General features: G+C 49.3%; 1 protein-coding gene across 1 annotated transcript in view; it reads right to left on the reverse strand.

The window, feature by feature from the left end:
- Positions 1-14,200, reverse strand: part of map3k10 (mitogen-activated protein kinase kinase kinase 10) — a 127,685-nt gene extending 113,485 nt beyond the window's left edge. Inside the window, exon 1 of the mRNA XM_073063849.1 lies at positions 13,193-14,200. Coding sequence (XP_072919950.1) covers positions 13,193-13,937 — 745 coding nt within the window. The 5' untranslated portion in view covers positions 13,938-14,200. The remainder of the gene's footprint in view (positions 1-13,192) is intronic.
- Positions 14,201-27,319: the final 13,119 nt, after the last annotated feature.

Raw genomic sequence — 27,319 nt, forward strand, 5'->3', positions numbered from 1 at the left:
GTAGAGTAGTTCTCCTGAGATATAGGACAGTATCAGGCCTTTCCAGCCCAACGAGACCGCACTGTCCAATTGCACTCATGTGATCAATTTACCCACTGGACTGTAGGAGGAAACCGGAGCCCCCGGAGGAATCCCACACAGTCACAGGGAGAATGGACATCGTCCTTACAGCCAGCGCTGGAACTGAACCTAGACTGCCTGAACTGTCTATCTGAGACTTACTCTGAGCACCACCAAGTAAATAGGCCAAAAGGGAGGGCAAGCACCAGCACGATGGACTGAATGGCTTGTTTCCTTGGTGCAATGCAAATGTCCTCTACACATGCAAATTCTCAAAGTAAGTTCAGCATTCAATCACTTCCGCTCCCTATGGGAACAGGCTGGGGAGGGGGGAACTCTTATTATGACAATACTTTATTTCTGTGCCCTCTGGTCCTAGACTCCCCCACTATAGGAAACATCCTCTCCACATCCACTCTATCTTTGCCCTCTGGTCCTAGACTCCCCCACTATAGGAAACATCCTCTCCACATCCACTCTATCTGTGCCCTCTGGTCCTAGACTCCCCCACTATAGGAAACATCCTCTCCACATCCACTCTATCTTTGCCCTCTGGTCCTAGACTCCCCCACTATAGGAAACATCCTCTCCACATCCACTCTATCTGTGCCCTCTGGTCCTAGACTCCCCCACTATAGGAAACATCCTCTCCACATCCACTCTATCTGTGCCCTCTGGTCCGAGACTCCCTCTACTATAGGAAACATCCTCTCCATATCCACTCTATCTGTGCCCTCTGGTCCTAGACTCCCCCACTATAGGAAACATCCTCTCCACATCCACTCTATCTGTGCCCTCTGGTCCTAGACTCCCCCAATATAGGAAACATCCTCTCCACATCCACTCTATCTGTGTCCTCTGGTCCTAGACCCCCACTATAGAAAACACCCTCTCCACATCCACTCTATCTGTGTCCTCTGGTCCTAGACTCCCCCACTATAGGAAACATCCTCTCCACATCCACTCTATCTGTGTCCTCTGGTCCTAGACTCCCCCACTATAGGAAACATCCTCTCCACATCCACTCTATCTGTGTCCTCTGGTCCTAGACTCCCTCACTATAGAAAACATCCTCTCCACATTCACTCTATCTGTGTCCTCTGGTCCTAGACTCCCCCACTACAGGAAACATCCTCTCCACATCCACTCTATCTGTGCCCTCTGGTCCGAGACTCCCTTCACTATAGGAAACATCATCTCCATATCCACTCTATCTGTGCCCTCTGGTCCTAGACTCCCCCACTGTAGGAAACATCCTCTCCACATCCACTCTATCTGTGTCCTCTGGTCCTAGACTCCCCCACTATAGGAAACATCCTCTCCACATCCACTCTATCTGTGTCCTCTGGTCCTAGACTCCCTCACTATAGAAAACATCCTCTCCACATTCACTCTATCTGTGTCCTCTGGTCCTAGACTCCCCCACTACAGGAAACATCCTCTCCACATCCACTCTATCTGTGCCCTCTGGTCCGAGACTCCCTTCACTATAGGAAACATCATCTCCATATCCACTCTATCTGTGCCCTCTGGTCCTAGACTCCCCCACTGTAGGAAACATCCTCTCCACATCCACTCTATCTGTGTCCTCTGGTCCTAGACTCCCCCACTATAGGAAACATCCTCTCCACATCCACTCTATCTGTGTCCTCTGGTCCTAGACCCCCACTATAGAAAACACCCTCTCCACATCCACTCTATCTGTGTCCTCTGGTCCTAGACTCCCCCACTATAGGAAACATCCTCTCCACATCCACTCTATCTGTGTCCTCTGGTCCTAGACTCCCCCACTACAGGAAACATCCTCTCCACATCCACTCTATCTGTGCCCTCTGGTCCGAGACTCCCTTCACTATAGGAAACATCATCTCCATATCCACTCTATCTGTGCCCTCTGGTCCTAGACTCCCCCACTGTAGGAAACATCCTCTCCACATCCACTCTATCTGTGTCCTCTGGTCCTAGACTCCCCCATGATAGGAAACATCCTCTCCACATCCACTCTATCTGTGTCCTCTGGTCCTAGACTCCCCCACTATAGGAAACATCCTCTCCACATCCACTCTATCTGTGTCCTCTGGTCCTAGACTCCCTCACTATAGAAAACATCCTCTCCACATTCACTCTATCTGTGTCCTCTGGTCCTAGACTCCCCCACTACAGGAAACATCCTCTCCACATCCACTCTATCTGTGCCCTCTGGTCCGAGACTCCCTTCACTATAGGAAACATCATCTCCACATCCACTCTATCTGTGTCCTCTGGTCCTAGACTCCCCCACTATAGGAAACATCCTCTCCACATCCACTCTATCTGTGTCCTCTGGTCCTAGACTCCCCCACTATAGGAAACATCCTCTCCACATCCACTCTATGTGTCCTCTGGTCCTAGACTCCCCCACTATAGGAAACATCCTCTCCACATCCACTCTATCTGTGTCCTCTGGTCCTAGACTCCCCCACTATAGGAAACATCCTCTCCACATCCACTCTATCTGTGCCCTCTGGTCCTAGACTCCCCCACTATAGGAAACATCCTCTCCACATCCACTCTATCTGTGTCCTCTGGTCCTAGACTCCCCCCACTATAGGAAACATCCTCTCCACATCCACTCCATCGAGACCTTTCAACATTTGATAGGTTTCAATGAGGTCACCCCTCATTCTTCTAAATTCCAGTGAGTACAGGCACAGAACTATAAAACATTTCTCATATGACAAGCCTTTCAATCCCAGGATCATTTTCCTGAACCTCCTCTAAACCCTCTCCAATGTCAGCACATTCTTTCTTAGATAAAGGGCGTAGAACTGCTCACAATACTCCAACTGCGGCCTCACCAGTGCCTCAACATTACACATCCTTGCTTTGAAATTCTACTCCTCTTGAAATGAATGCTAACACTGTATTTGCCTTCCTCACCACCAACTCAACCTGCAAATTAACTTTTCCTTCCACAATCCAAAAATATAAGGACCGGTATATTAAACGGTTACGTGTCTAATTGGACATCACAGGCTCATTGTGCCAGAAGGGCCTGTTCCGCGCTGTATTTCCAAAAATACCCATTTCACCTCCTCTAGAGCTTTCTGACTTAGTAAGTTTGCTGATGACACAAAGGTTGGAGGTGTTGTGGATAGTGTGGAGGACTGTCAGAGGTTACAGCGGGACATTGATAGGATGCAAAACTGGGCTGAGAAGTGGCAGTAAGTGTGAATTGGTTCATTTTGGTAGGTCAAATATGATGGCAGAATATAGTATTAATGGTAAGACTCTTGGCAGTGTGGAGGATCAGAGGGATCTTGGGGTCTGAGTCCATAGGACGCTCAAAACAGCTGCACAGGTTGACTCTGTGGTTAAGAAAGCATACGGTGCATTGGCCTTCATCAATCGTGGAATTGAATTTAGGAGCCGAGAGGTAATGTTGCAGCTATATAGGACCCTGGTCAGACCCCACTTGGAGTAGTGTGCTCAGTTCTGGTCACCTCACTACAGGAAGGACGTGAAAACCATAGAAAGGGTGCAGAGGAGATTTACAAGGATGTTGCCTGGATTGGGGGAGCATGTCTTATGAGAATAGGTTGAGTGAACTCGGCCTTTTCTCCTTAGAGAGACAGAGGATGAGAGGTGACCTGATAGAAGTGTATAAGATGATGAGAGGCATTGATCTTGAGGATAGTCGGAGGCTTTTTCCCAGAGCTGAACTGGCTCACACGAGAGGGCACAGGTTTAAGGTGCTTGGAAGTAGGTACAGAGGAGATGTCAGAGGTAAGTTTCTTTGTGTGCAGAGAGTGGTGAGTATGTGGAATGGGCTGCCGGTGACGGTGGTGGAGGCGGATACGATAGGGTCTTTTAAGAGACTCCTGGATAGGTACATGGAGGTTAGAAAAATAGAGGGCCATGGATAGTTTCTAAAGTAAGGACATGTTCGGTACAGCATTGTGGGCCGAAGGACCTGTATTGTGCTGTAGGTTTTCTATGTTTCCTGTCAATCACCTTACGTACAGACCCTCCTGTGCCTAGAGTCACTTTATGGACATATAATCAATGTGTAAACTATCTTACGTATTTATATTTTTAAAATTCTTGTTCTTTCTCTTGTGTTTTCTTTGAATGCTGTACGAGATCTGGAGTAACAATGACTTTGTTCCCCGTTACACCGGAAATGACACTAAACACCCCACTGCAGCAACCCTGACGTTCCGGGATCCCCATCTGGCAAATCTTCTCTCCGCTCCCACCACGGCAAGCGGGTAAGGAGACCAGCACCAGTATTGGGACCGTACTGCAATCTCTGTAGGACAGTCAAGAGATCTTTCCTCTTCGACACAACCTCCTCCGAATAAAGCTCCAAGTCTCATTTGCTTCACCAATACGTTGGCTTTTTGTGACTTGTGTACAAGGACATTCTGACCCCACTGAACATCTACAGTTCTGTGCAAAAATCTTAGACATACTGTATATTAATTTTATGTATTGCACTGTTTCGGTGCTGCAAAAAAAACACTTCATGACATACGTGAGTGATGACAAACCAGATCCTATTGTCGACTGAGAGTGGGAAAGGGGACAGGGAGAGGGGAGTCATGGTTGGGAAAAGGGGAAGGGAGCAGGAAGCACCACAGAGACATTCTGTAATGATCAATAAACCAATTATTTGAAATCAAATGACCTTGCCTGGTGTTTCAGGGCTGGGTGTGTCTGCACCCGCGTCACCCCCAGCCCATTCCTTACCCGCCCCCACACCCCTCCCACGGCGCTCCGCCCTCCCCATTCCCAACATCCTTCGCTCCTGTCAGATTTACAAACTCACTTTCCGCTCCACGTCGACAAATACGTTAACAGGCGTTACCCAAGCCTCGCATCATGCAACAATACTCTGTTTTTCCTGGTTTATATTCTGTTGCACCTGCCACGTCCTTACCCATTATTGACTTGGCTTCTGTATAACCAGGTGGCACAGTAGTGCAGTGGCTATCAAACGCTTTACTGTGCCAGCAATCAGGGTTCAATGCCTGCTGCTTTCAGTAAGGAGGCCGTACGCTCTCCTCGCAATCACAGGGGTTTCTTCTGAGTGTTCCGATTTCCTTCCACTTTCCGAAGGTGTACGGTGAGACAGACGGCACTTAGTAAATGTACCCATTTACTTACACACACCCCACACACACACACACACATAATCTTGTCACTCTGCAGAATGCATGTACTTCAATGTCTATCCCCATATACTCTCACAACGGGTCCTAAACTGAGCTGATGGGCTCGGATTGTCTTTATGGTGCCTTTTCCGACATGCAAGGCGGAATATTCCATTTCTGTAACGATGGAGCTGTGTAAATGTGTATATGTTGTTTGCACACTGTACTTAAGGGAGCTGCTTCTGTTTATTTTGTAATATGGTTGTAACTCATTGTGGGGTGCATCATATTTTGATCCGTGTGTAGTCTGAAGTTAACTTTGCGGGTAATCAGAAATGATCTGACATCAAACCGAACGAAAGGAGCTCTTCACCCTCACTGACGAAAAGAGATCAGGGCTGCCAGGAATTCACACAGGGTGCAGAGCTATTATTGTGGTTTCTGGTAGATTCTTTTTTCTAAATATTGACACTATTTTCACTAATTTTTCTGTAAGTTTGATTTTTGATGCAACTATTGAACACCCTTGCACTGAGGTGCTAAGCTACTCCAGCCATTTTGCCTTTAGTCATTACCCACATATCTAACACACAGGTCAGTGAGTTGTGGGCATGCTGTGTTGGTGCTGGAAACGTGGTGACACTTGTGGGCTGCCCCCGCTACATCCTCACACTGTGCTGGTTGCTGATGCAAACGTCACATTTCACTGTAGGTTCGATCTACATATGACAAATAAAACTAATCTTTGCCCCCATTAACATCCTCCTTCCTGATTCAATATCACCGATAATGTACTTAACAAATTGGAAATTCTCTTAGCCAATGGGTGACACAAACCATAAATGGCCAGTGTCCAACCACCAATCAGGGATCAACTTCATTTGCCATACACATCGACATGGACTGGGAATTTACCCACCCTTTGTGCCCCACCTGATAAAACATCTCAGTCAGGCCACTAAATAACCTTCAACACCAACTTCTGTTTTTTGACCAATCTCTTGTGTCAGACCTTCCCTTACGGTGGAGCAGTGCCTCAGAAAAATGGTTTCCATCATCAAGGACCCCCATCACCCAGGACATGCCCTCTTCTCATTGCTACCATCAGGGAGGAGGTACAGGAGCCTGAAGGCGCACACACAGTGATTCAGGAACAGCTTCTTCCCCTCTGCCATCAGGGAGGAGGTACAGGAGCCTGAAGACACACACTCAGCGATTCAGGAACAGCTTCTTCCCCTCTGCCATCAGGGAGGAGGTACAGGAGCCTGAAGGCGCACACACAGTGATTCAGGAACAGCTTCTTCCCCTCTGCCATCTGATTTCCAAATGGACATTGGACACTACCTCACTACTTTCTTTTTATATAATTTCTGTTTTCGTACTATCCATATTAATTTAACTATTTAATACACATACACACTACTGTAATTTATCATGTATTCATTGTACTGCTGCCACAAAGTCAACAAATTTCACGACATCTGCTGGTGATATTTTGATTCTGATAGAAGCCGACCGAAAATCTAAATCTATTCTAATACACCTAGGCTGGTGCATTAGTCAAGCCGTATTTCCTGTCATCAGCCCATGTTGAATCTGCTCAGTTCTGCGAAGTTGAGCTAGTACACCCTCTGTAACGCATATCTGCATCCCTCTGCTATTGACACAATGCTATCGGATTGCTAGCTCCCCAATGATCCTTTCCCCTCGTTTCTTAAATAAAACGTACAACAGGACAGCACAAAATGTCAATCTGATCATGAATCCAACTCATATGTATGCTCCTCCCTCCACATCCCTCCATTCCCTTTGTCAGTCTGAAAGCCTCAAACTCTAAATTGTCTTCTTCCACTACGACCCCCACTAACCCATTCCAGACACCCAAACTCACTGCGCACAAAAACCTTGCCCCTCACTTCACCTTTGGACTTCCCCCTGCCTCCAACTTTAAGAGCCTGTTCTCCGATTGTTGACAGTTCTATCCAGGGCAAATTATACTGACTGTCAACACTATCCATGCTTCTCCTGATTTTAAAAACCTCTATCGGGTCTCAGAGACAGACTCCGAGTGAATATCACTGGCATTTGTCATGAAATGTGTTGCTTTGAGGCAAGACTGAATAAAAAATACAAACTACAATAAGAAATAAATATTATTTACTGGGTTTGTACATTTATATCTGTTAGGCTACTTACAAGATGGGTGACGGGGTGGAGGTACAGCTCCACCAAAGGATTTAACTTAACTCACCCGTCTTAACTTAACTGCCCAGAAGGAGGCAAAGGGCAAACCACTTCTGCAGAAAAATCTGCCCATAACAATCACGGTCATGGAAAGACCACAATCACCCACGTCATACAACACGGCACAAAATGAATGTGTCCATGCCGAACTGTCTTTCATTCTACTGGCATCGACCTGCACCGGGACCCTGCCCTCCGTACCCCTGCCAGCCACCTACCTATCCAAACTTCTCTTAAACACCGAAGTCGCGCTCACGTGCACCACTTGTACCGGCAGCTCGTTCCACACTCTCACCACCCTCTGAGTGAAATTTCCCCTCATGTTCCCCTTAAACTTTTCACCTCTCACCCTTAACCCATGACCTCTAGTTCTAGTCTCACCCAATCTCAGTGAAAAAGGCCTGCTTTAATTATCTACACGGAAAACCTCCAGCGATTCCCTATCCACTTCCTGCTGCGTCGGGAGAGCAGACAATACAGTCAAGGTCCCCTCCCTTGACACTCTGCTTTCTCCCATCCAACCCCACCCCCCTTCCATCAGGCAGAAAATACAAAGGTTCGAGGACACGTACCGCCTGGCTCAGGGATAGCTTCTACCCTGCTGTCACCAGAAACCTCATACACACCAAAAGATGAAATAAAGGAACTTTTCTTTTTGGAAATAAAGGTTGATTGGAAGTGGTGGCCCAGGTTGATAGGGTTGTCAAGTAAGTTTTCGGCACATTGGCTCTGATAATTCAATGTATTGAGTACAGCAGATGGGATGTTTTGTCGAAGTTGTACGAGTCATTGGAAAGACCTTACTTGGAGGACTGTGTGCAGTTTTGGTCACCTAACTACAGGAAAGATGTCAATAAAGTTGAAAGAGTACAGAGAAAATTTACCAGGATGTTGCCAGGACTGGAACACCTGAGTGCTAAGGAAAGATTGAATGGGTTAGGACTTTATTCCTTGGGACGTAGAAAATTGAGGGGAGATTTGATTGAGGTATACAAGATTATGAGGGACAACACCCAGGCGTCATGGTTAAGGGTGAAAGGTGAATATTTTAAGGGGAACACGAAGGGAAACTTCTTAGCTTAGAGGGTGCAAGCTCGATTTCAATGTTTGAGAGAAGTTTCGACAGGTATGTGAATGGGAGGGGCAGGGACAACAATGGTCCCAGCGCATCCTGCTTTTCCTTCTACCACCTCCGCGCACTTGCGTTTGGAGCGATCCGTCTAGCTGGCACGCTAATCGAAAGCTCTTCACTGCATCTTGATTCACGCGACAGTAATAACGAGGCAGCTCGGGAGCGTAGTGGTTAGCACAACGCTTTAGAGTACCAGCGACCCGGGTTCAATTCCCGTCACTGCCTGTGAGGAGTTTGCACGATCTCCCAGTGACCGTGTGGGTTTCCTCCGGGTGCTCCAGCTTCCTCCAGCAGTCCAAAGATGTCCCGTTTGGTAGGTGAATTGGTGATTGTGAATTGTCCCGCGATTAGGTTTTGGTTAAATCGGGGGGTCACTGGGTGGCAGGGCTCGAAGGACCAAAAAAGGTCTGCCCGTGCTGCACCTTCAAAGTATGTATACTTTATACAACCTTCAGATTCATCTCCTTACAGACCGCCAAAGTAAAAACTCGATGAAACGTTAAAATAAAATATACCCAAGAGATTCTGCAGATGCTAGAAATCCAGAGAAACACACACAAAATGCTGGAGGAACTCAGCAGGTCAGACAGTGTCTATGGACAGAGTAACACACACAAAATGCTGGAGGAACTCAGCAGGTCAGACAGTTTCTATGGACAGAGTAACACACACAAAATGCTGGAGGAACTCAGCAGGTCAGACAGTTTCTATGGACAGAGTAACACACACAAAATGCTGGAGGAACTCAGCAGGTCAGACAGTGTCTATGGTCAGAGTAACACACACAAAATGCTGGAGGAACTCAGCAGGTCAGACAGTGTCTATGGACAGAGTAACACACACAAAATGCTGGAGGAACTCAGCAGGTCAGACAGTGTGTAAGGACAGAGTAACACACACAAAATGCTGGAGGAACTCAGCAGGTCAGACAGTGTCTATGGACAGAGTAACACACACAAAATGCTGGAGGAACTCAGCAGGTCAGACAGTGTCTATGGACAGGGTAACACACACAAAATGCTGGAGGAACTCAGCAGGTCAGACAGTGTCTATGGACAGAGTAACACACACAAAATGCTGGAGGAACTCAGCAGGTCAGACAGTGTCTATGGACAGGGTAACACACACAAAATGCTGGAGGAACTCAGCAGGTCAGACAGTGTCTATGGACAGAGTAACACACACAAAATGCTGGAGGAACTCAGCAGGTCAGACAGCATCTGTGGAAGGGAATAAGTAGATGATGTTTCAGGCCGAGACCTTTCTGCCATTCTGACCGTAAGCCTATGCCCTTCTGATTTTAATCATCCCTCACCCAAGAAAAAGACCGTGATTTCACCCTGTCTATGCCCCTCCTGACCATGAGATACAGGAGCAGGATTGGGCCGTTTGGCCCATCGAGTCTGCTCCACCATTTCATCATGGCTGATCCATTTCCCTCCCAGCCCCAATCTCCTGCCTTCTCCCCATTTCCCTTCATGTCCTGACCAATGAAGAATCTATCAACCTCTGCCTTAATGACTTGGCCTCCCCAGCAGCCCGTGGCAAAGAATTCCACAAATACACCACCCTCTGGCTAAAGGAATTCCCTATCTCCAGTCTAAGAGGACGTCCCTCTATTCTGAGGCTGTCTTAAGACTCCCTCACCATAGGAATCATCCAATCTATCGAGGTCTTTCAACATTCGATAGGTTCCAATGAGATTCCCCCCCCCCCATTCATTTGAATTCCAGTGAGTAAAGGCCCAGAGCCATCAAACGTTCCTCATATGACAAGCCTTTCAATCCCAGAAGCATTTTTTGTGAGCCTCCTTTGAAGCCTCTCCAACGTCAGCCCATCCTTTCTTAGATAATGGGCCCAGAGCTACTCAGATATTCCAAGTGAGGCCTTACCAGGGCTTTATAAAGCCTCGACATCACATTCTTCTCGTTATACTCCAGTCCTCTTGAAATGAATGCTGACATTGCATTTGCCTCCCCCACCAGACTCAACCTGCAAATTAACCCTTAGGGAATCCTGCCCGACTCACAATTCCCTTGGCACCTCGGATTTTTGAATTTTCTCTCCATTTGGAAAATAGTCCACCCTTTTATTTCCTCTACGACAGTGCGTGACCATTCACTTCCCGACACTGTAATCTTCTCTGCCCATTCTCCTAATCTGTCTAAATCCTTCTGAAGCCCCTCTGCCTTCTCAACACTACCTGCCCCTCCATCTATAACATCCACAAACCTGGCCACAAGACCGTCAACTCCATCATCTAAAGCACCCACTTCTATCAGGCAAGTGCTCAGTCCCAAACACAAGAAACTCGGCCGAGTCCGTAAGTCTAAAGGAACGCAGCAAGTAAAACGCGCCGGGACTCAGCAGGCCAGGCGGCATTCACGGAAATGAATCAACAGTCGGCGTTTCGGGCCGAGAACCCCCTTCGGGACTGAGAAGGAAGGGGGAAGAGGTGAGTGGGGAGGGGGGGGGGAGGCTAGCTGGAAGGCGGTAGGTGAAGCGGGTCTGGGTGAGCACACAGAGGCAGAGTCAGAGGGCAGCAGAGATTAGAGAGCAGGAGCATTGAGAGAGTTTCACTGAACTCCCGTTGACGAGAATACTTAAGCCTCTTCCAGGTAGGCATCCTTCGAAGAGATTTCACAGCAGAGTGGCCAATCATAAACATGAGAAAATAGAGGAATACGAGGGGTATAGGCAGCACATGGTGCCCCCCCCCCACACAAAAGGGATTGGTGCTGAAAACAAGAGAACATACATTTAAGCTCAGAAGAGAGAGATTTATAAGGGGACGAGGGTGAGATTCACAGAAAGGGTGGTAGCGATCTGCCAGAAATATCATGGGAGAAAGTTTATAGGGAGAAGGCAGGAGAATGGAGTTGAGATAGATATGGACCATGAGACCATGAGGGAATGGCAGAGCAGACTCGATGGGCTGAATGGCCTAATTCTGCTCCTATATCTTATGGTCTTGGATAGTGGCTGGGGTGGGGTGGGGAGGGGGAAACATATTTGCAATGTCAAAGCGTTGAGTTTTTGATGGTCTCTGAGGGCTTTGCTATTTCATGGTGGGTGCTGGGGACCTGGTACTTTTATTGGTGGAACAAGTGGGGAGAGGGTTGATGCTTTTGCTGCTGTTTGTGCGTGGGAGGAGGAGGGAGGCCCTGGGGTTCAAATATTTTTCTGTCATTCATTCTTTGGGGTCTTTTCACCCCTCTCTGTTTCATGGATGTCTGTGAAGAGTATGATTTTTGGGCTGTATACCGTACACAGTCTCTGATATTAAATTGTCTGAGGAGTAAGGATTTCAGGCTGTATACCGTATACAGTCTGATAGTAAATTGTCTGTGAGGAGTAAGAATTTCAGGCTGTTTACAGTCTCTGATATTAAATTGTGAGGAGTACGAATTTCAGGCTGTATACTGTACACAGTCTCTGATATTAAATTGTGAGGAGTATGAATTTCAGGCTGTATACTGTACACAGTCTCTGATATTAAATTGTGAGGAGTACGAATTTCAGGCTGTATACTGTACACAGTCTCTGATATTAAATTGTCTGTGAGGAGTACGAATTTCAGGCTGTATACTGTATACAGTCTCTGATACTAAATTGTCTGTGAGGAGTACGAATTTCAGGCTGTATACTGTACACAGTCTCTGATATTAAATTGTGAGGAGTACGAATTTCAGGCTGTATACTGTACACAGTCTCTGATATTAAATTGTGAGGAGTACGAATTTCAGGCTGTATACTGTACACAGTCTCTGATATTAAATTGTGAGGAGTATGAATTTCAGGCTGTATACTGTACACAGTCTCTGATATTAAATTGTCTGTGAGGAGTACGAATTTCAGGCTGTATACTGTATACAGTCTCTGATATTAAATTGTGAGTAGTACGAATTTCAGGCTGTATACTGTACACAGTCTCTGATATTAAATTGTGAGGAATACGAATTTCAGGCTGTATACTGTACACAGTCTCTGATATTAAATTGTCTGTGAGGAGTACGAATTTCAGGCTGTATACAGTCTCTGATATTAAATTGTGAGGAGTACGAATTTCAGGCTGTATACTGTATACAGTCTCTGATATTAAATTGTGAGGAGTACGAATTTCAGGCTGTATACAGTATACAGTCTCTGATATTAAATTGTCTGTGAGAAGTACGAATTTCAGGCTGTATACTGTACACAGTCTCTGATATTAAATTGTCTGTGAGGAGTACGAATTTCAGGCTGTATACTGTATACAGTCTCTGATATTAAATTGTGAGGAGTACGAATTTCAGGTGGTATACTGTACACAGTCTCTGATATTAAATTGTCTGTGAAGAGTACTAATTTCAGGTGGTATACTGTATACAGTTTCTGCTATTAAGTGGAACCGTTGGAGGATCATGCCTGGATAGCAATGGTTTAGGGGGCTGCGGGCCAAACAGAACCAGCTGACTGGGCAAAGAGGTCAACATGGACGAGTTGGCCGAGTGGCCTGTTCCGTGACCGCGCGTGCGTGTCTCAAACAGCGGCGCGAGAGTTACGGAACCGTGAAGACTGCAACATAACTATCGCCACTCGCGTCCGTGGCCGGTGGCCGGTGGCCGGCGCCCGTACTTACTGTTGCTGGATTTCAGGTCCCGGTGTATGACCGGGACCAAGGCTTCATTGTGGAGGTAGTTCATGCCTCTTGCGATCTGCACCGCCCAGTTGACCAGGACGTGAGGGGGCACCTTCCTACCGGCCAGAGCCCGGTTTAAGGCTCCACCGCGGGCATATTCCATCACCAGGCACAGGTTGGGCTCCTTCAGACACACTCCCTTCAGCAGGATGACGTTGGGATGCCTCAGCATGCCGAACAGCCGAGCCTCCTTACGGACATTGTCCGCCGTCACGCTGATGTCCTCGTCCGGGTCCTGCCTGGCCGCCTTCACCGCCACCTCGTCGTTCCTCCACAGCCCCTTGTACACCTTGCCGAAGCCCCCGACGCCGATGATCTCCTCCAGGAGCAACTCGTCGAAGTCGATGACCGGCGGAGAGGGCAGGTCCCGGCTGAGCTGCGCCCGGTTGCTCACGTAGTTGCTGGGGAAGATGCCCACCTTGCCCTTGATCTTGCCCGTCCACCAGCCCTCGTCGCCGGACACGGTGGAGTCCTGGGACAGCAGCTCGACCAGGTCACCCCGGCGCAGGGTCAGCTCCTCATCCGCCGTCGACTCGTAGTCGAACACCGCCGTCCAGAAGCCGGGGGCAGCCGGCTGCGGGGCTTGCCTCCGTGGGTCCCCATTGCACGAGGGCGCCTCTGCAGCTGGGGACCCGGTGCAATTCATCGCTGCTGGCTCCATTGCAGAGAATCCCGACTTGTGCATCCATGCACCGGACTGGCCATTGAGTCCTGGGGCTGGTTTAATGAAAGGCTTGTGCTGTTCGCCGTATCTCCAGCCCCGAGAAGCCGCGCAACCTTTCCCTCGGCATAAGGCGTCTTATTTTATTGTCCTCCCTCTTATTCTTTTGCATTGCATTATTTCCAAGAAGACCTGACCCCCGGCACCCCGCAAAAAAGATTTAAAAGGTCACTACTTCCGCGTTGAAATAAACAAGGGTTCCGTTCTGGTTGCGGCTTGTCACAGCGCCCCGGGGCTCTCAGCTGTTACATGGGAGCCCGGCGGCGCAATGCTTCCTGGGAGCTGTAGTTCTAAAACTAGGACAGACGCGACCGCCGTGAGGCCTCTGGGACTACAACTCCCAGGGAACAACGTGTCGCGCCGCTCTTCAACCGCTCCGCACCCCGGTCAGGGCACCAAATGGGATGGGCCTCCATGTGAATGACACGCAACATTACCCAATAAACGCCGGGAATGCTGGCGACGCATTCTAAGTGGCACGACCTTGCGCCAATGTAAGGCGGTAGAGGGCGGGCTCTTTGCGAAACTGGTTAATTGACATTGTGCGTGCAGTTGAAAAGCAGAATGCAAATTAAAATGTTCGTGAGCTTTTCTTGCTTTATTTCAGTTTAGCACTCTGCGTTCCTGAGCTAAATCTTGGCTTTGTCAATACCGGGTTGAGTAAACGCATTCTTAAAGTTTCAGCCCTTGCATCTGCGCCCAGTGTCATGTAGGCTGGGGTTGGTATGTCTTCCCAGCGCCGCATTTGCAATTTAAAGCCGTGCAGTGGACGGTTGGCAGTTTTTAATTTTTTCCGCGCACACACGCAACCACAGATTTGTATGAGAGGGAGAGAGAGAGGGAGAGCTATATAATTCTGAAGCTGCAAAAAATACAAAATCACGCTTGTAAAAATGCATTGTCATAATTGTGATTATATATATATATAAAAGTGTTGATCGATTGTCTATACGGATAGATTTGGATTTAACTGGGGGAAATTGGCAAGAGATTCAGTACAGAAACGTCTCAACCGATGGCATGCTCATCGATTTCTTTAACTTCCGGTAATGTCTCGCTCCTCCCCGTTCTCTCTTTTTCCATTCCCCATTCTGGTTCCCCTTTCACTCCCTCGCCTCTCCCCGGTGCCCCCTCCTCCTGCCCTTTCTCCCATAGGCCACCCTCCTCTCCTATGAGTCCTTCTTCAGTACTTTACCTCTTCCACCTATCACCTGTCAGGTTCTCTCTTCCCAATCCCTCACTCACCTACCTTCCCCCTCACCTATCACCTGCAAGGTTCTCACATCCCCCAATCCCTCACTCACCTACCTTCACCTCACCTATCACCTGCAAGGTTCTCACATCCCCCAATCCCTCACTCACCTACCTTCACCTCACCTATCACCTGCCAGGTTCTCACATCCCCCAATCCCTCACTCACCCACCTATCGCCTGCCAGCCTGTTCACGTTCACCTTCCCCACCACCTCCTCGTTCTGGCTTCTTCCCTCTTTCTTTCCAGTGCTGATGAAGGCTCTGCCCAAAACATCAACCGTTTAATCTCTGTAGGTGCTGACTGGCCTGCTGAGCATTTCATGTGGTTGTCTTTTGTACACCAGTTGATGTGGTCTTTTATTGATTCCGCTGTGGTTATGGATTAATTGAGAACGCCTGCGTGAAAATGAATCAGAGTTGTAGATGGTGACATACGTGTATTTTGATAATAAATTCACTTTGATCTTTGTTACTCAAAGTTTCCAGCATCTGCAGAGTCTCCAGTTGGATTAACAAAGACCTTCAGAATGTAGCTGCACAAGAAGGCCACTCGGCCCCTCAGCCTGTGCTGTATTCAGTGCGGCCAGATTTTATTCTTTTATTTGTTTAAAGAAACAGTTCGGTAACTGTGGACATCTTTGGACTGTGGGAGGGGACTGGGGAACACGGAGAAAACCCACGTGGTAACGGAGAACGAACAAACTCCTTCAAGACAACAGTGGAAATTGAAAAGGTGTGCGGGTCAGTAGGCTAGTCGGTCAGATGGGTGTAATTGGACAGTGCGGGCTCGTTGGGCTGGTTACTGTCCTGTATCCCTAAATAAATTAGTTCAAGTTCATTGTCATGTATACCACAGAACGAAACAAGGTGTGCAGCACAGGGTGTATAACTCACAGACACAACACATAAAATAATATTACCACAAATAAAATATGACTGACATTTAGCAGGAGGTGCATTTACAACACAAGTTGAAAAGTAAATGGTATAAGGCTACTGGCGCTTCATGTGTGCTGAGACCTGGGTGGTAGTCTCATGGTCGGGGCAGGGGGGGGAAGAAGGCTGTGTAGTGTTTGGAGGGGGACAGAAGAGGTTAACCAGGATGTTGCCTGGAGCTGGTATTGGTAATGGAATCGGTTTATTATTTTTGTCACGTGTGTGAGATCCAGTGAAGGTCTGGCCTTACATACTGTTCATACGGATCACATCCCTACACGGTGCATCGAGGTAGAACAACAACCCCGCAGAGTAAAGTGTGAAAGGCACTGAGAAAGTGCAGTGCGGGTAAACGAGGTGGATTGTGCGGCCACCTTGTTGTACCAGCGGTTTGTTCCAGAGTCTAATAACAACGGGCCAGAAGCTGTCCTTGGGGCGTGCTTTCGGGCTTTGGGATCTTCTGCCTGATGGGAGGGAGGAGGAGGCAGAGTGTGTGGGACAGTTAGGTCGATGATTATGCTGTCCGCTGTACTGAGCAGGACCGGAAAGGGAGAAGGGGGAGGCAGGTGCTGGGTGAAACCGAGAGGGGGAGGGGTGAAGTAAAGAGCTGGGAGGTTGATTTGGTGGAGGAATACAGGACTGGAGGAGGGGGAATCTGATAGGAGAGGATGGAAGAAAGGGAAGGGGAGGAGCACTGGGGGGGGGGGGGGCGATAGGCAGGTGAGGAGATGAAGTCAGAGAAACTGGAATGGGGGATGGTGAAGGAGCAGGGGGCGATTACCAGAAATTCAGGAAATCTATGTTCATGCCGTCAGGTTGAAACCTACCCAAATAAGGTGTTGCTGCCCCAAGCTGAGGGTGGCCTCATTGTGGCAGAGGAGGAGGCCTTGGACTGACATGTCGGAATGGGAATGGGAATGGGTGGCCACCAGGAGATCCCGCATTTTGCGGGAGGTGCTTGATGAAGTGTTCTCCCGATCTACATCGGGTCTAGGAGTCCACAACGGGAGCATCAGACGCAGTAAGCTGACCCAGGTGAAGTGTAGCCTTGCCTGGAAGGACAGTTTGTGCCGTACTCTTCACAACTAGAGATCAGTCGTACATCAAAACATCGAACTACACAGTGAAATGCACTGCTTGGCCAACGGTCCCAGGGTGTGCTGGGGCAGCCCGCAAGAGCTGGCATGCTTCCAGTGCCCCCAACTTACTAACCCTAACCGGGACGTCTTTGGAGACCGGAGCTCCTGGAGGAAACCTTCACCATCACATGGCGAACGTGACAGCTGCTCACAGACGTGGGCAGGAATCGAACCCTGATTATCGGTGCTGTAACAGTGTTACACTAATTGCTATGCTACATGGTGCCCCCCCCCCAACAAAGTCTATATGTTACATGGAGCACATACTGTACCTCTGCTGACTGACTTGTTCAGGTGGACAGGTTGGACCTAGAGTCACCCAGAGAACGACGGAGAACATGGCCCCCAATGTAGAGTCTCCTCCCCCCCCCCCATCGAGGTATATGGCAGATTCGCCTACCCGGGCAGCATGGCGAGACCAAGAACAACGTCCAGTGCAGACTCAGGGGAGTGAGAAACATCTCCAAGGTGGAGCAGCGCCAAGAGCTCTTTTACAGGACATAGTACTGGTGGACGACAGAGAGTGACCTTGCCAAGCGTTCATCATTCCTCACCATGGGCCTCTGGATCCTCCGTATTCTCTGGTCAAGAAAGATCTCCAGCCACGCCCGACTCCTTCAGTGTCACCGAGAGGACGTGGCCGCCATCATCGCGAGGAAACGTTGGAGGTGGGTTGGGCAGGTGATGAGAAAAGTGGTCAACTCCATCATCAAGCCAACACTTCGCTGGGCGGAGGAGACCAAAGACAACTTGGCACTGTGCAGAAATGAGGACCCTGAAACACACCTGGGCACAAGATGACCAAGGACAGGCAGGGATGGAGGACCTTCAATGCTGCCCTAAGTGACAGTGGTGTCACAGGTAAGTGCTGGAGCTCAGAAAGCTCCCACGAAGAGTAAGAAGATAATAACCAGATCATCACTTTGAGCAACAATCTTCTTGATGACACCAACACGTTCCCATCACTTCTTTCAATATTACCAACACAATATTAAAATCTACCCGAGAGAAGAGGCGGAGAGTCATGGGGACAAGTCAATATGCACACAGAGTTTTTGCCAACCATCAAACAGTTTTGATGACATTTTGTAACATCCAGCAAGGCTTCTGGGTCACTTGGAGGCAGTACAACCAGCTCAGCAAATGTGGGGGAAACTGCAATGCAGCGGGGGGTGAGAAACCATTTTTATTCACCTGACAGAGCAGCTGTTCAGGGGGCCCAGATACCCAGGCATCGAACATAGAACACTACAGCACCATACAGGCCCTTCAGCCCACAAAGATGTGCTGAAGTTCTAACCTATTGCAAGAGCCATCTAACCCTTCCCTCCCACATAGCCCTCCACGTTTTCTATCGTCCATGTGCCTATCAAAGAGTTTCTCAAATGCCCCTAATGTATCTTCCTTTACCAATACCCCTTTCGCACACCCACCATTCTCTGTGTAAAGAACCTGCATCTGACATCCCTGCCTCGCTTTCCCCCAATCACCTTATATTATGGCCCCTCATATTAGCCATTGTGGCCCTTGGAAAAAGACTCTGGCTGTCCACTCCATCTGTGCTTCTTATCCTCACGTACACCTCTGGTCGAGCTACCTCTCATCTTCCTTTGCTCTAGAGCAGGGGTTCACAACCTGCTTTGAACCAATGCCATGAATCAAAGGCTCCCTGGACCCGTGCTCCAAAAGAAAAGCCCAAGCTCACCTCTCCTCATAAGACAACCTCTCTAATCCAGGCAGCATCCTGGTAAATCTCCTCTGCACCCTCTCTAATCCGGACAGCATCCTGGTAAATCTCCTCTGCACCCTCTCTAATCCAGACAACATCCTGGTAAATCTCCTCTGCACCCTCTCTAATCTGGACAGCATCCTGGTGAATCTCCTCTGCACCCTCTCTAATCCAGACAGCATCCTGGTAAATCTCCTCTGCACCCTCTCTAATCCAGACAGCATCCTGGTGAATCTCCTCTGCACCCTCTCTAATCCAGACAGCATCCTGGTAACTCTTCTCTGCACCCTCTCTAATCCAGGCAGCATCCTAGTGAATCTCCTCTGCACCCTCTCTAATCCAGGCAGCATCCTGGTAAATCTCCTCTGCACCCTCTCTAATCCAGACAGCATCCTGGTAAATCTCCTCTGCACCCTCTCTAATCCAGACAGCGACCTGGTAAATCTGCTCTGCACCCTCTCTAATCCAGACAGCATCCTGGTAAATCTCCTCTGCACCCTCTCTAATCCAGACAGCATCCTGGTAAATCTCCTCTGCACCCTCTCTAATCCAGACAGCATCCTGGTGAATCTCCTCTGCACTCTCTCTAATCCAGGCAGCATCCTGGTAACTCTCCACTGCACCCTCTCTAATCCAGGCAGCATCCTGGTGAATCTCCTCTGCAACCTCTCTAATCCAGGCAGCATCCTGGTAAATCTCCTCTGCACCCTCTCTAATCCAGGCAGCATCCTGGTAAATCTCCTCTGCACCCTCTCTAATCCAGACAGCATCCTGGTAAATCTCCTCTGCACCCTCTCTAATCCGGACAGCATCCTAGTGAATCTCCTCTGCACCCTCTCTAATCCAGACAACATCCTGGTAAATCTCCTCTGCACCCTCTCTAATCCAGACAGCATCCTGGTAAATCTCCTCTGCACCCTCTCTAATCCAGACAGCATCCTGGTGAATCTCCTCTGCACTCTCTCTAATCCAGGCAGCATCCTGGTAACTCTCCACTGCATCCTCTCTAATCCAGGCAGCATCCTGGTGAATCTCCTCTGCACCCTCTCTAATCCAGGCAGCATCCTGGTAAATCTCCTCTGCACCCTCTCTAATCCAGGCAGCATCCTGGTAAATCTCCTCTGCACCCTCTCTAATCCAGGCAGCATCCTGGTAAATCTCCTCTGCACCCTCTCTGATCCGGACAGCATCCTGGTAAATCTCCTCTGCACCCTCTCTAATCCAGACAGCATCCTGGTAAATCTCCTCTGCACCCTCTCTAATCTGGACAGCATCCTGGTGAATCTCCTCTGCACCCTCTCTAATCCAGACAGCATCCTGGTAAATCTCCTCTGCACCCTCTCTAATCCAGACAGCATCCTGGTGAATCTCCTCTGCACCCTCTCTAATCCAGGCAGCATTCTGGTGAATCTCCTCTGCACCCTCTCTAATCCAGGCAGCATCCTGGTAAATCTCCTCTGCACCCTCTCTAATCCAGGCAGCATCATGGTAAATCTCCTCTGCACCCTCTCTAATCCAGACAGCGACCTGGTAAATCTGCTCTGCACCCTCTCTAATCCAGACAGCATCCTGGTAAATCTCCTCTGCACCCTCTCTAATCCAGACAGCATCCTGGTAAATCTCCTCTGCACCCTCTCTAATCCAGACAGCATCCTGGTGAATCTCCTCTGCACCCTCTCTAATCCAGGCAGCATCCTGGTAACTCTTCTCTGCACCCTCTCTAATCCAGGCAGCATCCTAGTGAATCTTCTCTCCACCCACTCTAATCCAGGCAGCATCCTGGTAAATCTCCTCTGCACCCTCTCTAATCCAAACAGCATCCTGGTAAATCTCCTCTGCACCCTCTCTAATCCAGACAGCATCCTGGTGAATCTCCTCTGCACTCTCTCTAATCCAGGCAGCATCCTGGTAACTCTCCACTGCACCCTCTCTAATCCAGGCAGCATCCTGGTGAATCTCCTCTGCACCCTCTCTAATCCAGGCAGCATCCTGGTAAATCTCCTCTGCACCCTCTCTAATCCAGGCAGCATCCTGGTAAATCTCCTCTGCACCCTCTCTAATCCAGACAGCATCCTGGTAAATCTCCTCTGCACCCTCTCTAATCCAGACAGCATCCTGGTGAATCTCCTCTGCACCCTCTCTAATCCAGACAGCACCCTGGTAAATCTCCTCCGCACCCTCTCTAATCCAGACAGCATCCTGGTAAATCTCCTCTGCACCCTCTCTAATCCTGACAGCATCCTGGTAACTCTCCTCTGCACCCTCTCTAATCCAGGCAGCATCCTGGTAAATCTCCTCTGCACCATCTCTAATCTGGACAGCATCCTGGTCAATCTCCTCTGCACCCTCTCTAATCCAGACAACATCCTGGTCAATCTCCTCTGCACCCTCTCTAATCCAGACAGCATCCTGGTAAATCTCCTCCGCACCCTCTCTAATCCAGACAGCATCCTGGTAAATCTCCTCTGCACCCTCTCTAATCCAGACAGCGACCTGGTAAATCTCCTCTGCACCCTCTCTAATCCAGACAGCATCCTGGTAAATCTCCTCTGCACCCTCTCTAATCCAGACAGCATCCTGGTAACTCTCCTCTGCACCCTCTCTAATCCAGGCAGCATCCTGGTAAATCTCCTCTGCACCATCTCTAATCTGGACAGCATCCTGGTCAATCTCCTCTGCACCCTCTCTAATCCAGACAACATCCTGGTCAATCTCCTCTGCACCCTCTCTAATCCAGACAACATCCTGGTCAATCTCCTCTGCACCCTCTCTAATCCAGACAGCATCCTGGTAAATCTCCTCCGCACCCTCTCTAATCCAGACAGCATCCTGGTAAATCTCCTCTGCACCCTCTCTAATCCAGACAGCGACCTGGTAAATCTCCTCTGCACCCTCTCTAATCCAGACAGCATCCTGGTAAATCTCCTCTGCACCCTCTCTAATCCAGACAGCATCCTGGTAACTCTCCTCTGCACCCTCTCTAATCCAGGCAGCATCCTGGTAAATCTCCTCTGCACCATCTCTAATCTGGACAGCATCCTGGTCAATCTCCTCTGCACCCTCTCTAATCCAGACAACATCCTGGTCAATCTCCTCTGCACCCTCTCTAATCCAGACAGCATCCTGGTAAATCTCCTCCGCACCCTCTCTAATCCAGACAGCATCCTGGTAAATCTCCTCTGCACCCTCTCTAATCCAGACAGCGACCTGGTAAATCTCCTCTGCACCCTCTCTAATCCAGACAGCATCCTGGTAAATCTCCTCTGCACCCTCTCTAATCCAGACAGCATCCTGGTGAATCTCCTCTGCACCCTCTCTAATCCAGACAGCATCCTGGTAAATCTCCTCTGCACCCTCTCTAATCCAGACAACATCCTGGTCAATCTCCTCTGCACCCTCTCTAATCCAGACAGCATCCTGGTAAATCTCCTCCGCACCCTCTCTAATCCAGACAGCATCCTGGTAAATCTCCTCTGCACCCTCTCTAATCCAGACAGCGACCTGGTAAATCTCCTCTGCACCCTCTCTAATCCAGACAGCATCCTGGTAAATCTCCTCTGCACCCTCTCTAATCCAGACAGCATCCTGGTAACTCTCCTCTGCACCCTCTCTAATCCAGGCAGCATCCTGGTAAATCTCCTCTGCACCATCTCTAATCTGGACAGCATCCTGGTCAATCTCCTCTGCACCCTCTCTAATCCAGACAACATCCTGGTCAATCTCCTCTGCACCCTCTCTAATCCAGACAACATCCTGGTCAATCTCCTCTGCACCCTCTCTAATCCAGACAGCATCCTGGTAAATCTCCTCCGCACCCTCTCTAATCCAGACAGCATCCTGGTAAATCTCCTCTGCACCCTCTCTAATCCAGACAGCGACCTGGTAAATCTCCTCTGCACCCTCTCTAATCCAGACAGCATCCTGGTAAATCTCCTCTGCACCCTCTCTAATCCAGACAGCATCCTGGTAACTCTCCTCTGCACCCTCTCTAATCCAGGCAGCATCCTGGTAAATCTCCTCTGCACCATCTCTAATCTGGACAGCATCCTGGTCAATCTCCTCTGCACCCTCTCTAATCCAGACAACATCCTGGTCAATCTCCTCTGCACCCTCTCTAATCCAGACAGCATCCTGGTAAATCTCCTCCGCACCCTCTCTAATCCAGACAGCATCCTGGTAAATCTCCTCTGCACCCTCTCTAATCCAGACAACGACCTGGTAAATCTCCTCTGCACCCTCTCTAATCCAGACAGCACCCTGGTAAATCTCCTCCGCACCCTCTCTAATCCAGACAGCATCCTGGTAAATCTCCTCTGCACCCTCTCTAATCCTGACAGCATCCTGGTAACTCTCCTCTGCACCCTCTCTAATCCAGGCAGCATCCTGGTAAATCTCCTCTGCACCATCTCTAATCTGGACAGCATCCTGGTCAATCTCCTCTGCACCCTCTCTAATCCAGACAACATCCTGGTCAATCTCCTCTGCACCCTCTCTAATCCAGACAGCATCCTGGTAAATCTCCTCCGCACCCTCTCTAATCCAGACAGCATCCTGGTAAATCTCCTCTGCACCCTCTCTAATCCAGACAGCGACCTGGTAAATCTCCTCTGCACCCTCTCTAATCCAGACAGCATCCTGGTAAATCTCCTCTGCACCCTCTCTAATCCAGACAGCATCCTGGTAACTCTCCTCTGCACCCTCTCTAATCCAGGCAGCATCCTGGTAAATCTCCTCTGCACCATCTCTAATCTGGACAGCATCCTGGTCAATCTCCTCTGCACCCTCTCTAATCCAGACAACATCCTGGTCAATCTCCTCTGCACCCTCTCTAATCCAGACAACATCCTGGTCAATCTCCTCTGCACCCTCTCTAATCCAGACAGCATCCTGGTAAATCTCCTCCGCACCCTCTCTAATCCAGACAGCATCCTGGTAAATCTCCTCTGCACCCTCTCTAATCCAGACAGCGACCTGGTAAATCTCCTCTGCACCCTCTCTAATCCAGACAGCATCCTGGTAAATCTCCTCTGCACCCTCTCTAATCCAGACAGCATCCTGGTAACTCTCCTCTGCACCCTCTCTAATCCAGGCAGCATCCTGGTAAATCTCCTCTGCACCATCTCTAATCTGGACAGCATCCTGGTCAATCTCCTCTGCACCCTCTCTAATCCAGACAACATCCTGGTCAATCTCCTCTGCACCCTCTCTAATCCAGACAGCATCCTGGTAAATCTCCTCCGCACCCTCTCTAATCCAGACAGCATCCTGGTAAATCTCCTCTGCACCCTCTCTAATCCAGACAGCGACCTGGTAAATCTCCTCTGCACCCTCTCTAATCCAGACAGCATCCTGGTAAATCTCCTCTGCACCCTCTCTAATCCAGACAGCATCCTGGTGAATCTCCTCTGCACCCTCTCTAATCCAGACAGCATCCTGGTAAATCTCCTCTGCACCCTCTCTAATCCAGACAACATCCTGGTCAATCTCCTCTGCACCCTCTCTAATCCAGACAGCATCCTGGTAAATCTCCTCCGCACCCTCTCTAATCCAGACAGCATCCTGGTAAATCTCCTCTGCACCCTCTCTAATCCAGACAGCGACCTGGTAAATCTCCTCTGCACCCTCTCTAATCCAGACAGCATCCTGGTAAATCTCCTCTGCACCCTCTCTAATCCAGACAGCATCCTGGTAACTCTCCTCTGCACCCTCTCTAATCCAGGCAGCATCCTGGTAAATCTCCTCTGCACCATCTCTAATCTGGACAGCATCCTGGTCAATCTCCTCTGCACCCTCTCTAATCCAGACAACATCCTGGTCAATCTCCTCTGCACCCTCTCTAATCCAGACAACATCCTGGTCAATCTCCTCTGCACCCTCTCTAATCCAGACAGCATCCTGGTAAATCTCCTCCGCACCCTCTCTAATCCAGACAGCATCCTGGTAAATCTCCTCTGCACCCTCTCTAATCCAGACAGCGACCTGGTAAATCTCCTCTGCACCCTCTCTAATCCAGACAGCATCCTGGTAAATCTCCTCTGCACCCTCTCTAATCCAGACAGCATCCTGGTAACTCTCCTCTGCACCCTCTCTAATCCAGGCAGCATCCTGGTAAATCTCCTCTGCACCATCTCTAATCTGGACAGCATCCTGGTCAATCTCCTCTGCACCCTCTCTAATCCAGACAACATCCTGGTCAATCTCCTCTGCACCCTCTCTAATCCAGACAGCATCCTGGTAAATCTCCTCCGCACCCTCTCTAATCCAGACAGCATCCTGGTAAATCTCCTCTGCACCCTCTCTAATCCAGACAGCGACCTGGTAAATCTCCTCTGCACCCTCTCTAATCCAGACAGCATCCTGGTAAATCTCCTCTGCACCCTCTCTAATCCAGACAGCATCCTGGTGAATCTCCTCTGCACCCTCTCTAATCCAGACAGCATCCTGGTAACTCTCCTCTGCACCCTCTCTAATCCAGGCAGCATTCTGGTGAATCTCCTCTGCACCCTCTCTAATCCAGACAGCATCCTGGTAAATCTCCTCTACACCCTCTCTAATCCAGACAGCATCCTGGTGAATCTCCTCTGCACCCTCTCTAATCCAGACAGCATCCTGGTAACTCTCCTCTGCACCCTCTCTAATCCAGGCAGCATCCTGGTAAATCTCCTCTGCACCATCTCTAATCTGGACAGCATCCTGGTCAATCTCCTCTGCACCCTCTCTAATCCAGACAACATCCTGGTCAATCTCCTCTGCACCCTCTCTAATCCAGACAGCATCCTGGTAAATCTCCTCCGCACCCTCTCTAATCCAGACAGCATCCTGGTAAATCTCCTCTGCACCCTCTCTAATCCAGACAGCGACCTGGTAAATCTCCTCTGCACCCTCTCTAATCCAGACAGCATCCTGGTAAATCTCCTCTGCACCCTCTCTAATCCAGACAGCATCCTGGTAACTCTCCTCTGCACCCTCTCTAATCCAGGCAGCATCCTGGTAAATCTCCTCTGCACCCTCTCTAATCCAGACAACATCCTGGTCAATCTCCTCTGCACCCTCTCTAATCCAGACAGCATCCTGGTAAATCTCCTCCGCACCCTCTCTAATCCAGACAGCATCCTGGTAAATCTCCTCTGCACCCTCTCTAATCCAGACAGCGACCTGGTAAATCTCCTCTGCACCCTCTCTAATCCAGACAGCATCCTGGTAAATCTCCTCTGCACCCTCTCTAATCCAGACAGCATCCTGGTAACTCTCCTCTGCACCCTCTCTAATCCAGGCAGCATCCTGGTAAATCTCCTCTGCACCATCTCTAATCTGGACAGCATCCTGGTCAATCTCCTCTGCACCCTCTCTAATCCAGACAACATCCTGGTCAATCTCCTCTGCACCCTCTCTAATCCAGACAGCATCCTGGTAAATCTCCTCCGCACCCTCTCTAATCCAGACAGCATCCTGGTAAATCTCCTCTGCACCCTCTCTAATCCAGACAGCGACCTGGTAAATCTCCTCTGCACCCTCTCTAATCCAGACAGCATCCTGGTAAATCTCCTCTGCACCCTCTCTAATCCAGACAGCATCCTGGTGAATCTCCTCTGCACCCTCTCTAATCCAGACAGCATCCTGGTAAATCTCCTCTGCACCCTCTCTAATCCAGACAACATCCTGGTCAATCTCCTCTGCACCCTCTCTAATCCAGACAGCATCCTGGTAAATCTCCTCCGCACCCTCTCTAATCCAGACAGCATCCTGGTAAATCTCCTCTGCACCCTCTCTAATCCAGACAGCGACCTGGTAAATCTCCTCTGCACCCTCTCTAATCCAGACAGCATCCTGGTAAATCTCCTCTGCACCCTCTCTAATCCAGACAGCATCCTGGTAACTCTCCTCTGCACCCTCTCTAATCCAGGCAGCATCCTGGTAAATCTCCTCTGCACCATCTCTAATCTGGACAGCATCCTGGTCAATCTCCTCTGCACCCTCTCTAATCCAGACAACATCCTGGTCAATCTCCTCTGCACCCTCTCTAATCCAGACAACATCCTGGTCAATCTCCTCTGCACCCTCTCTAATCCAGACAGCATCCTGGTAAATCTCCTCCGCACCCTCTCTAATCCAGACAGCATCCTGGTAAATCTCCTCTGCACCCTCTCTAATCCAGACAGCGACCTGGTAAATCTCCTCTGCACCCTCTCTAATCCAGACAGCATCCTGGTAAATCTCCTCTGCACCCTCTCTAATCCAGACAGCATCCTGGTAACTCTCCTCTGCACCCTCTCTAATCCAGGCAGCATC

Source organism: Hemitrygon akajei, chromosome 12 (genome assembly GCF_048418815.1).
Source record: "Hemitrygon akajei chromosome 12, sHemAka1.3, whole genome shotgun sequence".
NCBI lineage: Eukaryota > Metazoa > Chordata > Chondrichthyes > Myliobatiformes > Dasyatidae > Hemitrygon > Hemitrygon akajei.